Here is a 12307-nt window from a genome sequence, read left to right as displayed (position 1 = left end):
GCTCTGCACTCCAAATTCCAGTTATCCCCTTTCCAATCACTTTAATGCAATTTTCATTAGATCGCCTGGCATGAGACAAAAGGTTAGGTTGCGTGACATTGTGAATAAAACTGTTGCTGCAGGTGATATTGCTTGGCAGCGGTTTTATCCGTTCACTACTTTTCTATCTTTCCCACCATGCAGTCATCAGATAACACATTTGTCAGAGACGGCAGACTTCATTATGTTTTGTGTGTTGTGTCAACAGAGGATATGGTGTTAGAACAGAAGTACACACCACAGCACCACAGTTGTTGGGGCAAATTCATTTACAGACCATTTTTTTGTGCCGCCGTCCTGATTGGCGAAGCGTTTCAGAGATGGATGGAGAACATGTTGCCAATAGTTTAGCTTAGCACCGGCTAACCGTAGCTGTCACAGCGGTGACAGGATGAACTATAAGAGACATGGAGAGAAAATGTTGCTAATAGTTTAGCTTAGCACCGGCTAACCGTAGCTGTCACAGCGGTGACAGGATGAACTATAAGAGACATGGAGAGAAAATGTTGCTAATAGTTTAGCTTAGCACCGGCTAACCGTAGCTGTCACAGCGGTGACAGGATGAACTATAAGAGACATGGAGAGAAAATGTTGCTAATAGTTTAGCTTAGCACCAGCTAACCGTAGCTGTTACAGCGGTGACAGGATGAACTATAAGAGACATGGAGAGAAAATGTTGCCAATAGTTTAGCTTAGCACCGGCTAACCGTAGCTGTCACAGCGGTGACAGGATGAACTATAAGAGACATGGAGAGAAAATGTTGCTAATAGTTTAGCTTAGCACCGGCTAACCGTAGCTGTCACAGCGGTGACAGGATGAACTATAAGAGACATGGAGAGAAAATGTTGCTAATAGTTTAGCTTAGCACCGGCTAACCGTAGCTGTCACAGTGGTGACAGGATGAACTATAAGAGACATGGAGAGAAAATGTTGCTAATAGTTTAGCTTAGCACCAGCTAACCGTAGCTGTTACAGCGGTGACAGGATGAACTATAAGAGACATGGAGAGAAAATGTTGCCAATAGTTTAGCTTAGCACCGGCTAACCGTAGCTGTCACAGCGGTGACGGGATGAACTATAAGAGACATGGAGAGAAAATGTTGCTAATAGTTTAGCTTAGCACCGGCTAACCGTAGCTGTCACAGCGGTGACGGGATGAACTATAAGAGACATGGAGAGAAAATGTTGCTAATAGTTTAGCTTAGCACCGGCTAACCGTAGCTGTCACAGCGGTGACAGGATGAACTATAAGAGACATGGAGAGAAAATGTTGCTAATAGTTTAGCTTAGCACCAGCTAACCGTAGCTGTTACAGCGGTGACAGGATGAACTATAAGAGACATGGAGAGAAAATGTTGCTAATAGTTTAGCTTAGCACCGGCTAACCGTAGCTGTCACAGCGGTGACAGGATAAACTATAAGAGACATGGAGAGAAAATGTCGCTAATAGTTTAGCTTAGCATCGGCTAACCGTAGCTGTCACAGCGGTGACAGGATGAACTATAAGAGACATGGAGAGAAAATGTTGCTAATAGTTTAGCTTAGCACCTGCTAACCGTAGCTGTTACAGCGGTGATAGGATGAACTATAAGAGAGATGGAGATAAAATGTTGCTAATAGTTTAGCTTAGCACCGGCTAACCGTAGCTGTTACAGCGGTGACAGGATGAACTATAAGAGACATGGAGAGAAAATGTTGCCAATAGTTTAGCTTAGCACCAGCTAACCGTAGCTGTTACAGCGGTGATAGGATGAACTATAAGAGACATGGAGAGAAAATGTTGCTAATAGTTTAGCTTACCACCAGCTAACCGTAGCTGTTACAGCGGTGACAGGATAAACTATAAGAGACATGGAGAGAAAATGTTGCTAATAGTTTAGCCCTCTGATAACCGTAGCTGCTAGCCCTTTGCAAATGGCGAAACTATTAGCAACATTTTCTCGTTATGAAAAGTCTCTCTTTTTGACTCACTTTTTTTAGTTGCTTTGCAGTAGCCAATGCTAGAATAGCAACTTTTTTTTCTGCTTTTAAACATCCAAAAATTACAAGACCTCAGTTTCTCTTTAATACAAAAATCAACTTGGTTCATCAAATGGTTCTAAACTCACAATAAACGATTCATTTCTATTGGCCCTCAGATTTTCCCTGTTGAGAGTCCCATACAGACTGTCTGCCTTTCTTTCTTTGCTGTGACCTTTAGTAAGTGATGCCTTAGTATAAATGTTTATTCAAGGTAACTGATGGTCCTGTTTCTGCCAAATGTCCTGCTGCAAACACTCCTGCAGTGTAGGATTTGATCCACCTGTAGGCTCGCCCACTTCAGGTGCTCAGCCTTGTGTTCTCTCGCATTGAGTAACGACACCCTGTGCACATAATGCCGGGCCACTGAAATGAGTGAAATCTAGGTGTACCTCGCATATGGGTTGCTTAAAATCCATATGCCTTTCGCTGGCTATTTTTGGCAAATTTGGAAGCGCTTTTCGGGGAGGTGAAAATAAAGTGCCTGTGAGGCCTGCGAGCCGTGCAGTGAGTAGCCGGGGCCCCTGCAAGCTGTGCCAGCGTCCTGTGTGCCAAATGTGTGGCGAGAGGGTGGCATGAACAAGCGTGCCAGCGCTAGTCTGCCCGGCTGCCAGGCACTTCTCTTCATCCAATCAGACAGTTCGGCTTGAGCGAGACCCCTATTCTTGTCTCTTCCCATCTCCTCCACGAAGCTTTGTCACCCTCCCGTGAAAAACACAGACGCATGCTTGTGTGCACATCCCCCCCCTCCCCGCCGCACAGCATCAAGCCTCCTCGGTACACCGTTACACTTACCTAGAGACCATAACCGGAGAGTGGATGGTGGAGAGTGTTCCCTCTTTGTTTCTGTCTGCTGCTGTCTCCCCCTCTGTTGGGTTTTTTTTTCTCTCCCAAGACAAAATCACAGGCTAAATGAGCATGCCTCACTCTGTTTTTTTCTGAGTTTTATAGAAAAGCAGAGTGTGTCTAGAGATCCGTTTTTCAGGGATGTGTGAAGAAACAAAGCAAAAAAAAAAAAAAAAGCTGTCTGTCTGTGTGGCTTTATTGGACATGATGAGGGATGATATTATGGTGGATGCTGCTGCCGCCACCGCCGCCGCCGCTGCGAGATGAGGGAGGGATCCCATTTGTCTCACGCTCGCTTAGCGTAATGTGTCTATCTGTCACTCTCCCCCGGACCGGCCATTGGTGTTCATCAAAATAAACATATTGTCCGCACAGTTCTCCGCTTCCTTTCTCCCCGCCACTTGTCATCATTGTTAATTTCGCCATTTTTTCCCCCCGCTCCCGTCTTTGCACATTTCTAATCCGGACCGTGAGTGAAAGCCACTGAGATTGGTAAAATTCATCAAAATTACGAGCCACGGACAGAAAACGGAAACTGGTAACCCGACAATAACCCCGCGACCGCGGAGTGATTATGTAGGAGAGAGGTGCTTAGAAAGAAATATGTGTAAGGCAGCGAGAGTTTAAACTCTAAGAATAATTACAGTGAGGAGAATGAGACTCAATGGGGGAGAAGGTGACGTGACGCCTTTGCTAAAAAAGAGATTAAGCTAATGTCAGTGTCTTTTCTTATGTCTTCCAGGTTGACGATGCCATGCTTATGTTTGATAAGACGACTAACAGACATAGAGGTAAGTGCAAAGCGTCCGCTCTCTTTTTCTCCTGTTTTTTTGTTGTTTATTTTTTATTTATTTTTTATTTTTTTGTCTTTCTGAAAGGTGAGAAAATAGTCATTTTATGTCCTTTCCCCATGAGATAACACACAACAGTTCCAATCTTACATGATATTAGGTGTACCATCTGCTCAACAATGGGAGCGTGTCAAAGTAATCAATAAGCTGGTGCGGTGTTTAGAATGTTGGAGTGTGTGCGTGCATGCACGTGTGTGTGTGTGTGTGTGTGTGTGTGTGTGTGTGTGTGTGTGTGTGTGTGTGTGTGTGTGTGTGTGATGATGGTGATGCCGGTGTGAGTGCTTCAGAGAGGTGCTTAAAGGGTGTAAAGATTGTGAGATGGTGGGTGCTGTGCAGTCAGATAACAGCGTCAGATAAGGCCCGGGAGAAGCACCGACTTTATCGCCGTCTCTCATCGGCTCCTTATCTGAGATGAGGGGGGACGTTTCTCTCTCATGCAGAGGACTTTCCAAAGACAGGTTCCCTCCCCGCGCCGCGACGCAGCGGCGCGCAATCGAGCCAAGGCGCACGCTCGCCGACTTTTCAACCGCCGGCAAGCGCGCGCGTGCGCAGGGGCTGTCACTTATCCTGAGCCGCGCGTGTGCGGGGGACGGCTGTTATTGGCTATGAATCCTCACATCGGTGCGTTAGAGGAACTTTTAGGAGACAGACTGTCCCCGGCTGCGTGCGTGCGTCACCGTGTGTGCGAGCAGGCGACAGGCACTGACAGGTATTTCCACAAGAGAAAGGAGCACAGACTCCTCTCTGTTTTGTCACACCAGTCAGCTCGCTCATACAGGCAGACAGAACCGGCATCGCACCATCTCAGTGAACCGGGCCCAGTGCCCTTTTCTTTCTCGCCACACAAGACGTAAACATCCGTTTGCAGGGAGCGAATCGTCCTCTCTCAACACGTATAGATGTTTAAAGTGCAGCCGGCTCGGATCGAAAGATGTGTTGTTTTTTTACTCTCATTTCCTTTCTGTATCGTGTGTGTGTGTGTGTGTGTGTGTGTGTGTGTGTGTGTGTGTGTGTCCGCTGTGCAGACGAACTCTTTGAGTCTGGTAAACAGTTTCTAAGTGAGGAACATGTGAACTGTAGTGGAAGTGATCTCTGGCTTTAAGGGGATTTTGATCCATAGTGACAGAACCCAGTGTGAGGTCTGCTTTGGGTAGAAGGGATTTTTCTCTCTCTCTCCATTTCTCTCTCTCTCTCCCCCCCTGTCTGCTGCACTGCCAGCCCTCTGTGAAAAGGGGGTGGGAGCGCCACGCTCGGGGAGTGTGTTAGGCGTTCGCCTTTGGGCAGCGAAATGCCCTTCAAATGAAGACAATGATGGAGAAACAGCCTCCTTGGCAATTTTGCTGATGACAGCGGACGTATTTATATTGAGTGTGACACTGAGGCGGGAGGCAGGTGCAGCGCTTGCTGCTGTTGCCGCCATTTCTTCCCAACTAGCATTTCGATATTTTGTTCCGGTGGCAATTTGAAACAGCGGATATTTGCTGCTTTGCGTCTTAAAAAAAAAAAGAAAACACGGCAGGTCTTCCAGATGAATTGCATAGAATATTACAGAGCCATAAGAAAAAAATTGAATAATTGATCAGAGCCATTGGTGTGAAAGTGTAATATTAATGGCTCAGCTGCCCTGTGACCACAAAGGAAAGGACATTGAATATCTAATCAGTGAAACCAGTTTCTGGGCCGGCTTTACCGCTGCCTAAAGCTCCAGTAATGGGCATCTGGCATGCCGGCGGTCCAAATCAATTTCCCACCTGTGTTCATTTTTATCTTTGTGATAGAATCATGAAAAAATAATTCTGCAATTTGTTTTCTGCAGCACTGCAATGGATAGAAGTAACACGTTCTCTATTAAACAATCCAGATGTTACACAATGCGATTCTTCTAAAAAAATATATTTAAAAAAAGCCTATACCATGATTGCATGTCCCGAAAATAGCAGTTCACTTCGGGGCTCTAATGCAAAGCACTGCCGGATACAGCATTTTTCTAACAACTAATTCCATTTGCCCGATTTTATTCCTTAAATCTGGTATGCTGTCATGCAAGTGTGGCCTCCAACTTCCATACGCATGTGTTGGATTGCAACCAAATTGACCCTAAAAGCCTGGAGCACAACAACAGCCTAACATTTTCTGTTGAGCTCGTCAAAAGTATCGACGCTTTCGGCACTTTTTCGACACCACGTGTTTAAAACGATACGATCCCCGTTAATTACACATTCCGACAGTATCGAAATTTAACCGAAGCTGTAACAACAAAACAGATCTACGATCAGATTTTCAACCCATAAGGCTGCGTAGATGAATCAACGGGGGACGAAAATCAACTGGTCCTCAACCTGCGGCTGGGACGGCATTCTCTCCAGCAAGGCTCCACGGTGAAAGACACGGCGACGGGCCGACGGACTCCCAGAGAACATCGGGTTAAAACTGATCGCTGATGCTGTTTTGCCATCGTTGTTCTCCATGACGTTTGCGGGTAGTTATCCAATGTAGCGAACCAAGAAGAGAAAGCAAATGTCCTTGAAGTCAGTCAGCATTTTTCATATTTACTAGCGCTCGTTGAGGAGAGACCGCATACTTACAGCATATTATGCAGGTGTGTACAACGTAAAAATCATTTCTTCAATAAAGAAAGAGCCGTGTGTCTGAGGTAACACTCACAGCATTAAATGTGATCTCTTGTTCGGCCTGCTCGGGCTCACGATGACTTCGCACCACCTCATATCAATGTTATCTCCGCCGCTTTTTTATTTTTCCCATTTAAGCTTTTTATTTATTTCATACACACAGTATTGTATATTACTATAATGCACTGCGTTTTGTTTGGGAGGGTTTATTGTGTCTGAGATGCATGATCGACACTTTGATCGTAAGTGTGTTTTTCTTCTGGGGGGCCGTGGTGAATTGGATAGAGGACAAACGTCACACCCCGCTAGTAGCAGCATTGTCCTTCAGACGGTCCCTGCGAGGCTGGCCAAACGACAGCCAGAGGAGACGTTCTCTACCCTTCTCGTTTAGCTCTCTACTTTTTTCTTCCTTTCTTTTTTTTCTTTGCTCTCCATCTCGCTCGGTCATTCGGTCTTATTCTTCCTTCCTTTTCATTTACACAGTCTCACTATTTCTGTCCCCGCGCCATCTCCCCGCCCTGCCCGTCTTCGCCATCTCGCCGCTTCTCTCTCTCCCTCCCTCTCTCTCCCGCTCTCTGTCGCTCCTGCTAGAGGACACTCGCTGTAAGCAAAGCCCCTCACAAAGGCTGCACACCATCTCCTTGGCATTTAAAGGAGTAGAATACGGCCAATTGTATTGGAAATTGAACTCTCTAAAGCCTCCCTTCCCACTGCAGCGGTTCATTGTGGGTGAGTTCAGTGTCTTTGGTGAGCAGCTCGGGCTGTCCAGAGGTTGATGCCAGAGGGCGCCTATTGTCCCATGGTCCACTGCCGTGTCCCCCCCCCCCCCCCCGCCGCACCGCCTCCCTTCAACCTTGCCTTTTCCTCTCCTGACACTCATTTTGTGACAGAAAAGACAGGAATGCGTTTGCAGTTCTTTCTTTTTGCTCTGTCCCGAGACCGGGCCGTGAGCGCGGCCCACGCATACCCGTCGCCCATTCCCAAGGCCCTCAACGTGACGTCACATGCCACCCCCTGGACGACAGGCTCCCAGAAAAGCCCTCAGACCAAATCATTCTATCATTTTGGTGCCTATACTCCCCCCCCCCCCCCCTCCTGCGGGCTGACATTTGATTTATGATCTGAAATGTGATTTTTACCGTCAAACACAATTGGTGGCGCCAAGGAGAGTGTCGCCGAGGTGAGACAAACGGCGTCTTGTCGTTATCCGCCGAGAGCGGTTTAATGTGCGAGTTAAAGGTTCGGCAGATGATAGATGGATTCTTTGTCTTGCTGCTCACACGCATCCTCCAGTAAGTCCACACCATAATTAGCCCTGGTTCTACGGCACATTACCTCGCTCTACATAACTCCACACGGGACGCTTTCGAGGGGCAACACATAGTCTAGATATGCAGTTTTCTCTGCATCCCGCGTAATCCGCACCAATCCCTAAAAAGTTAAGTGTATACAATGCAAATGAGTGCAGTCCCAAAGCCACATTACACTCTTCCGATTATAAGCAGCTGATTAATTGGGTCAGAACTGAATGCCACGGTCGGTGATTGTTTGATTTCCAGCTCGGCAAAAATCTGTCCTGCCTTAAATTAGTGGGATCCCCGCAGTTCTCATCAAGTTTTTAAGTTTTCCGCGAGTTTTTGAGTTAATTACTGTGCCTTGAAAAAATTGAAGGTGGCCCCTTTTATGTGTTTTGGGTGACACGCACGTTCTCTTTACCTTTTTTTCTTTTTTTAATTACACCATTAAGAACCATGATGAAATGCAAGGGTAACTTTCCTTCACATTGTTTAAGAATAGTTTGTAACCAGACAGCAGCCATTAGTGGGGCTTTATAACGACTGTGTGACTGATCGCGAGCCAAATTCCTTCTTTATTTGAATGATGCAAGTAATAGTAATGTGCAACAGTGTTGGGGACCTGGATAAAGAGGAGGAGGCTGAATTGTTTGAGTCATGAGTGGGAGCCAAGTGAGTGAGGCCTGTATTCGAAGCCATGTTCCTGGAGAAGAAGAGGATTCTTGGGTTTCTTTAGCGCGAGGACGGGGCCAATGGCTGTGTGGATTTTTGTCTAGCCCCCTTCTTTTTTCTTTTTTTTTTCTCCTTTGAGCTTAAAGGGCTGGTTTTCTTCTTGGCAGACGAACAGAAGGCTGCATTGTGTGTGTCTGTAATCTCTTTACCTGGATTGGCAGCAAAGCTAGCAAGTGCAGCTCCCAGTGTGGAATTGGCACTGAGGAGTCAATGTCACACAGAGCGAGCTGCCTTCCAAACAACCCAAAAACCGGTTGTGTCTCTGTGAGACTGTGTGCGCGGATGACAGCGTGCAGTTTTTTCTTTTCAAATTCGTGTGTCTTTGTTCATTTCTCAGGTGAAATTTACAGCCAAGTAAGTAAGCAATGCGGAGACAAACAAGCCCGAGCCCATGAATATGCCACACAGTCCAACTTTCCAACATTATCACATTATTATTGTTGTTGTGGTGTTTGTCACAATTTCAGAGCTGCGCTTTATGGAGCTAAAGCCTTTGCCCCAGGGTACACAAGCTCATAGAGCAACAAAGGCTCGAGTGGTATTAGGTGTCTTTACACACCAACTATTTGACATACATTCGGCTCTCCTGCCTCACCGGGTGAGAAGAAAAAAATAATTGGCCTCATTATCTTTCATCTCTTTGGCATATTACATTCATTATTTCATACAAAGACTGCCAGTATGAGTCCTGTAACCTGGGAAGCGGAGCTGCGCCTCCACAGGTTAACTGTTGCTCCCCTGGAAGAGAAAAAAAAAAAAAGCCCCGGTGGTTGACGTCACCACAATGCCTCATCAGCCACCGGTGCTAGGGATTGAACATGGCCGACTGAGCAGAGGATGTCTGTCTGCAAAGTGATTGCTGGCTCATTGACTGAGTGGGAGAAGGGGGGGGGGGGGGAAAGGGGAACAAGTACAGTTAGAGAAGGATTGGAAAGAAGGGGGCACTGAGCACAAGAAAAGTAGAATGAAGTCTCGGTGAGGGAGAAAAAGAGACGGAAATAAAAAAGAAGAAGGAGTGCCTCAACGGGAAGCCTCCCCCTGCTGGCTCCTCTGGCTGGAAGCTGCTGCCGATGGCTTCAAAAGAGCGCCAGGCAGTCTAGGCCTCCGCTTCTAGCAATTAGAGATCACTCCAGCGGATGCCTCCTGGCCAGCCTGCAAATCCCTCAAAAATACCCTCTGATTACTACTGTAGGACACAGGCTGTTTACCAAATGGGTCCAGCGCTGCTGAGAGTGAGGTTTGATAATGCCTCCTTTTGTTCAGGCAAGAGACGGAGCAGGGCCATCGGAGTTTTAGAGATGGCGCGGCTTCAGAGATCAATTTCCACCAGCAGAAGACAAGTTAACCAATTCTTTAATTCCTCCTCCAAACAGCTCTGTAAGCTAATGGCCAGTGCTGTTTTTATTTTTCTTCTTTTTTTTTTCAAACATGAGAATTAAACCTATTTGAACAGAACTTCAGCTGCTCTTTAACAAGGGCCAGGTCCTCTTTGATGATTAATCCCCCCCCCCCCCCCCCCCCCCCCCCCCCTTCTCCGCAAATCCCTTTTTAAACAACTGAATCCCCGCCGGTTCCACGGGAGCGGTAGTGTTTACAGATGGCAGCTCCTCTGTGCTCTGCGACTACTGTACAGCAGCACTGATGCAGAGTGAAACAATCCGCCGCCATGCCTGACTTAACTGATTGACACGGCATCCGCATCGAGCGGAATCAGATATTCCTGCACTTTCTTGTTGCCTCGGCTCCTCCAGTGCGAGCCGACACCCTTGCGTTCCCCCTCACCTTGACAGACCTGATATTAGCGATTAGTGTGAATGTCATTTAAATGGCAGAGCTAATCACACACTCTGTGGGTCTGCCTCCACCTGAGGGGGGCCCCCCGTTCGCCTTGGCCCTAATCACGGTGACAAAGGAAATTATACGTTGAGATGTTTAGCCGCTCTTCGTAAGCGCTCCCAGACGAGCTAGCTCCGCGGCCAACCCGTCCCCTGGCCTTGCCTCTTCCTCCTCAGGGTTTGCTTGTTGTGATCCACGTCCCTGACATCAGTGACCCAACAGGCCTTTCGCCTCCAAATCAACACCGGCATCCCGGGTCGTAGCCGTGTGTACACGCCTGCCAGTGTTTGGCGATGAGCCCAATGAGAGGCGCTTGACAGGTAGGTGATTAAACCTGAGAGAATCCTCCTCTCCTTGTCACCTGTCTGTTTCCTCCTGCTGACATCTGCCCCCTCTATCAGTGCAGTGTTTTTTTTTAGTTTTTTTTTAGGCTCCATTGCGCCCACAGAGCGGATGGGTTTGGTTTTGAATTAGAGTCTGCTGTGCCCGCATGGCCACCGCAAGGGGGGGGGGAGGATGGAGGCTGGAGATTGTGGAAGAAAGCCTGGGGTTTTAATCTCTTCCCCGTGTTTATCTCACCACAAGGAGACAAACCGTGCGCCATTAAAAACATCAGCTGCTCCCACCGGTTGGCTGCGTGGACGCACCTCAGTAGACATTTGAAGGACGAATTGAAAGCGACGAAAAGAAGGAAAAAAACCCCCCAAAAAAAAACCATGTGCCAGAAAAGCACATTTGTGTATGATAGCCATGGTCTGATTTGTTTGTGTGAGCATTGGGGAAAAAGCCGTATTGATTGGAATTTTCCTTGGATGTACAGTACGTGAATGGAAAGGCGGCTTTGTCATGCACGCAGTGAGTCCACACTGCACACTTGCAGTAGATTTTCTCACTTGAAAGCGGAGAAGATCAAAAAAAAATAAATAAGCAAACATCTTTGGCCTCAGCTGCTGCCACGGGGAATCAGTCTCTTCAGGAAATGAAAATGCCCGCTTGGAATTGTCATCATATTGAGAGTTGGCCTACCTTCTGACCTGGTAATACCCCCACAGCTTCTCTATTTGTGACCTGCTGGATGCTCTTAGAAAGCGAAACCATCGGGGAGGTTCCACTGCTCACATCATCATTCTCGGAACACCTAATAGTGGATCTCACCAAGGTTAAAGCTCCCGTGAGATTGCAGCCGCCCCGTGACCTGGAATACCAGAGTTTACATCCACTCGCACACAGACACACAAATAAGAGGCGCACACGGGCAGTGACGAGCCCACGTTAATCCCGACGATTTGCAGCTATTACAAAGTCAGGGTATTGGAAAAGATCTAGTGTTGTTTTAGCGTCTGATGTGCGTGAGGCCATTCCAGAGACAGACAGGAGAAGCCCCCCCCCCCCCCCCGCATTGTCCCCTGCACTTTTACAGCCCGATCGGTGCCCACCCAGGCGTCCTACAGCTGAGCGCAGCACACGGGGGAATTATCTAAGTGTCTGCTGCGCGGTGTTAGTAAAAAATATGTCGCTGCTTGTCTTTGTACGATTTTTACATGTTTTTGATCGCCTCCACGCCCACAGATGCACTGCGGGGACTTCTCCTCTCCTCTTTTGAAGAGTAGATCATTTTCAGAGAGGATTTTCTCCTGATTTTCTACACATGTAAACGTGTTTCTGATGCAATTTTTGTCAGAAATTACTTTCGATTTATACTTACGGCTCCTGCCGCTTCAGTGAAAAGTAAATGGACTATTTTCAATCCACTGAAAACTCAAAAACTGCGATAACAATATGGTTTATAGATACATTAACATCTACATTTTGAATGGCTTTATAGCTTAAAACAAAGCTTGTCAACTGTTCCTGATGTACAGGAATCTGATCCGTCATAATACATGGCATTACTGTGTAACGACAGACAGTCTCTGATGTATGTACTTCAGAGGCATAGGAGAATAATTTACATTCACAGATGGCATTTAAAACCAGTCACTGGTGTTTCACTTGAGTAAAAGACAACAACAACAACAAAAAACACAATTATTTCTGCTGCTCCTGTTAATTAAAACA

The 12307-nt window shown here is 46.9% G+C and overlaps 1 protein-coding gene across 10 annotated transcripts in view; it reads left to right on the top strand.

The window, feature by feature from the left end:
- Window positions 1-12307, top strand: part of msi2b (musashi RNA-binding protein 2b) — a 220634-nt gene that overhangs the window by 119646 nt on the left and 88681 nt on the right. For all 10 annotated transcript variants that reach the window (XM_076101369.1, XM_076101370.1, XM_076101367.1 and 7 more), the window contains exon 7: window positions 3648-3696. In XM_076101369.1, coding sequence (XP_075957484.1) covers window positions 3648-3696 — 49 coding nt within the window. The remainder of the gene's footprint in view (window positions 1-3647; window positions 3697-12307) is intronic.

The sequence above is a fragment of the Anarhichas minor genome, unplaced genomic scaffold (assembly GCF_050575085.1).
Source record: "Anarhichas minor isolate MPS153535 unplaced genomic scaffold, ASM5057508v1 ptg000027l, whole genome shotgun sequence".
Taxonomy (NCBI): Eukaryota; Metazoa; Chordata; class Actinopteri; order Perciformes; family Anarhichadidae; genus Anarhichas; species Anarhichas minor.
This window is presented reverse-complemented; position numbering and strand designations above follow the sequence as displayed.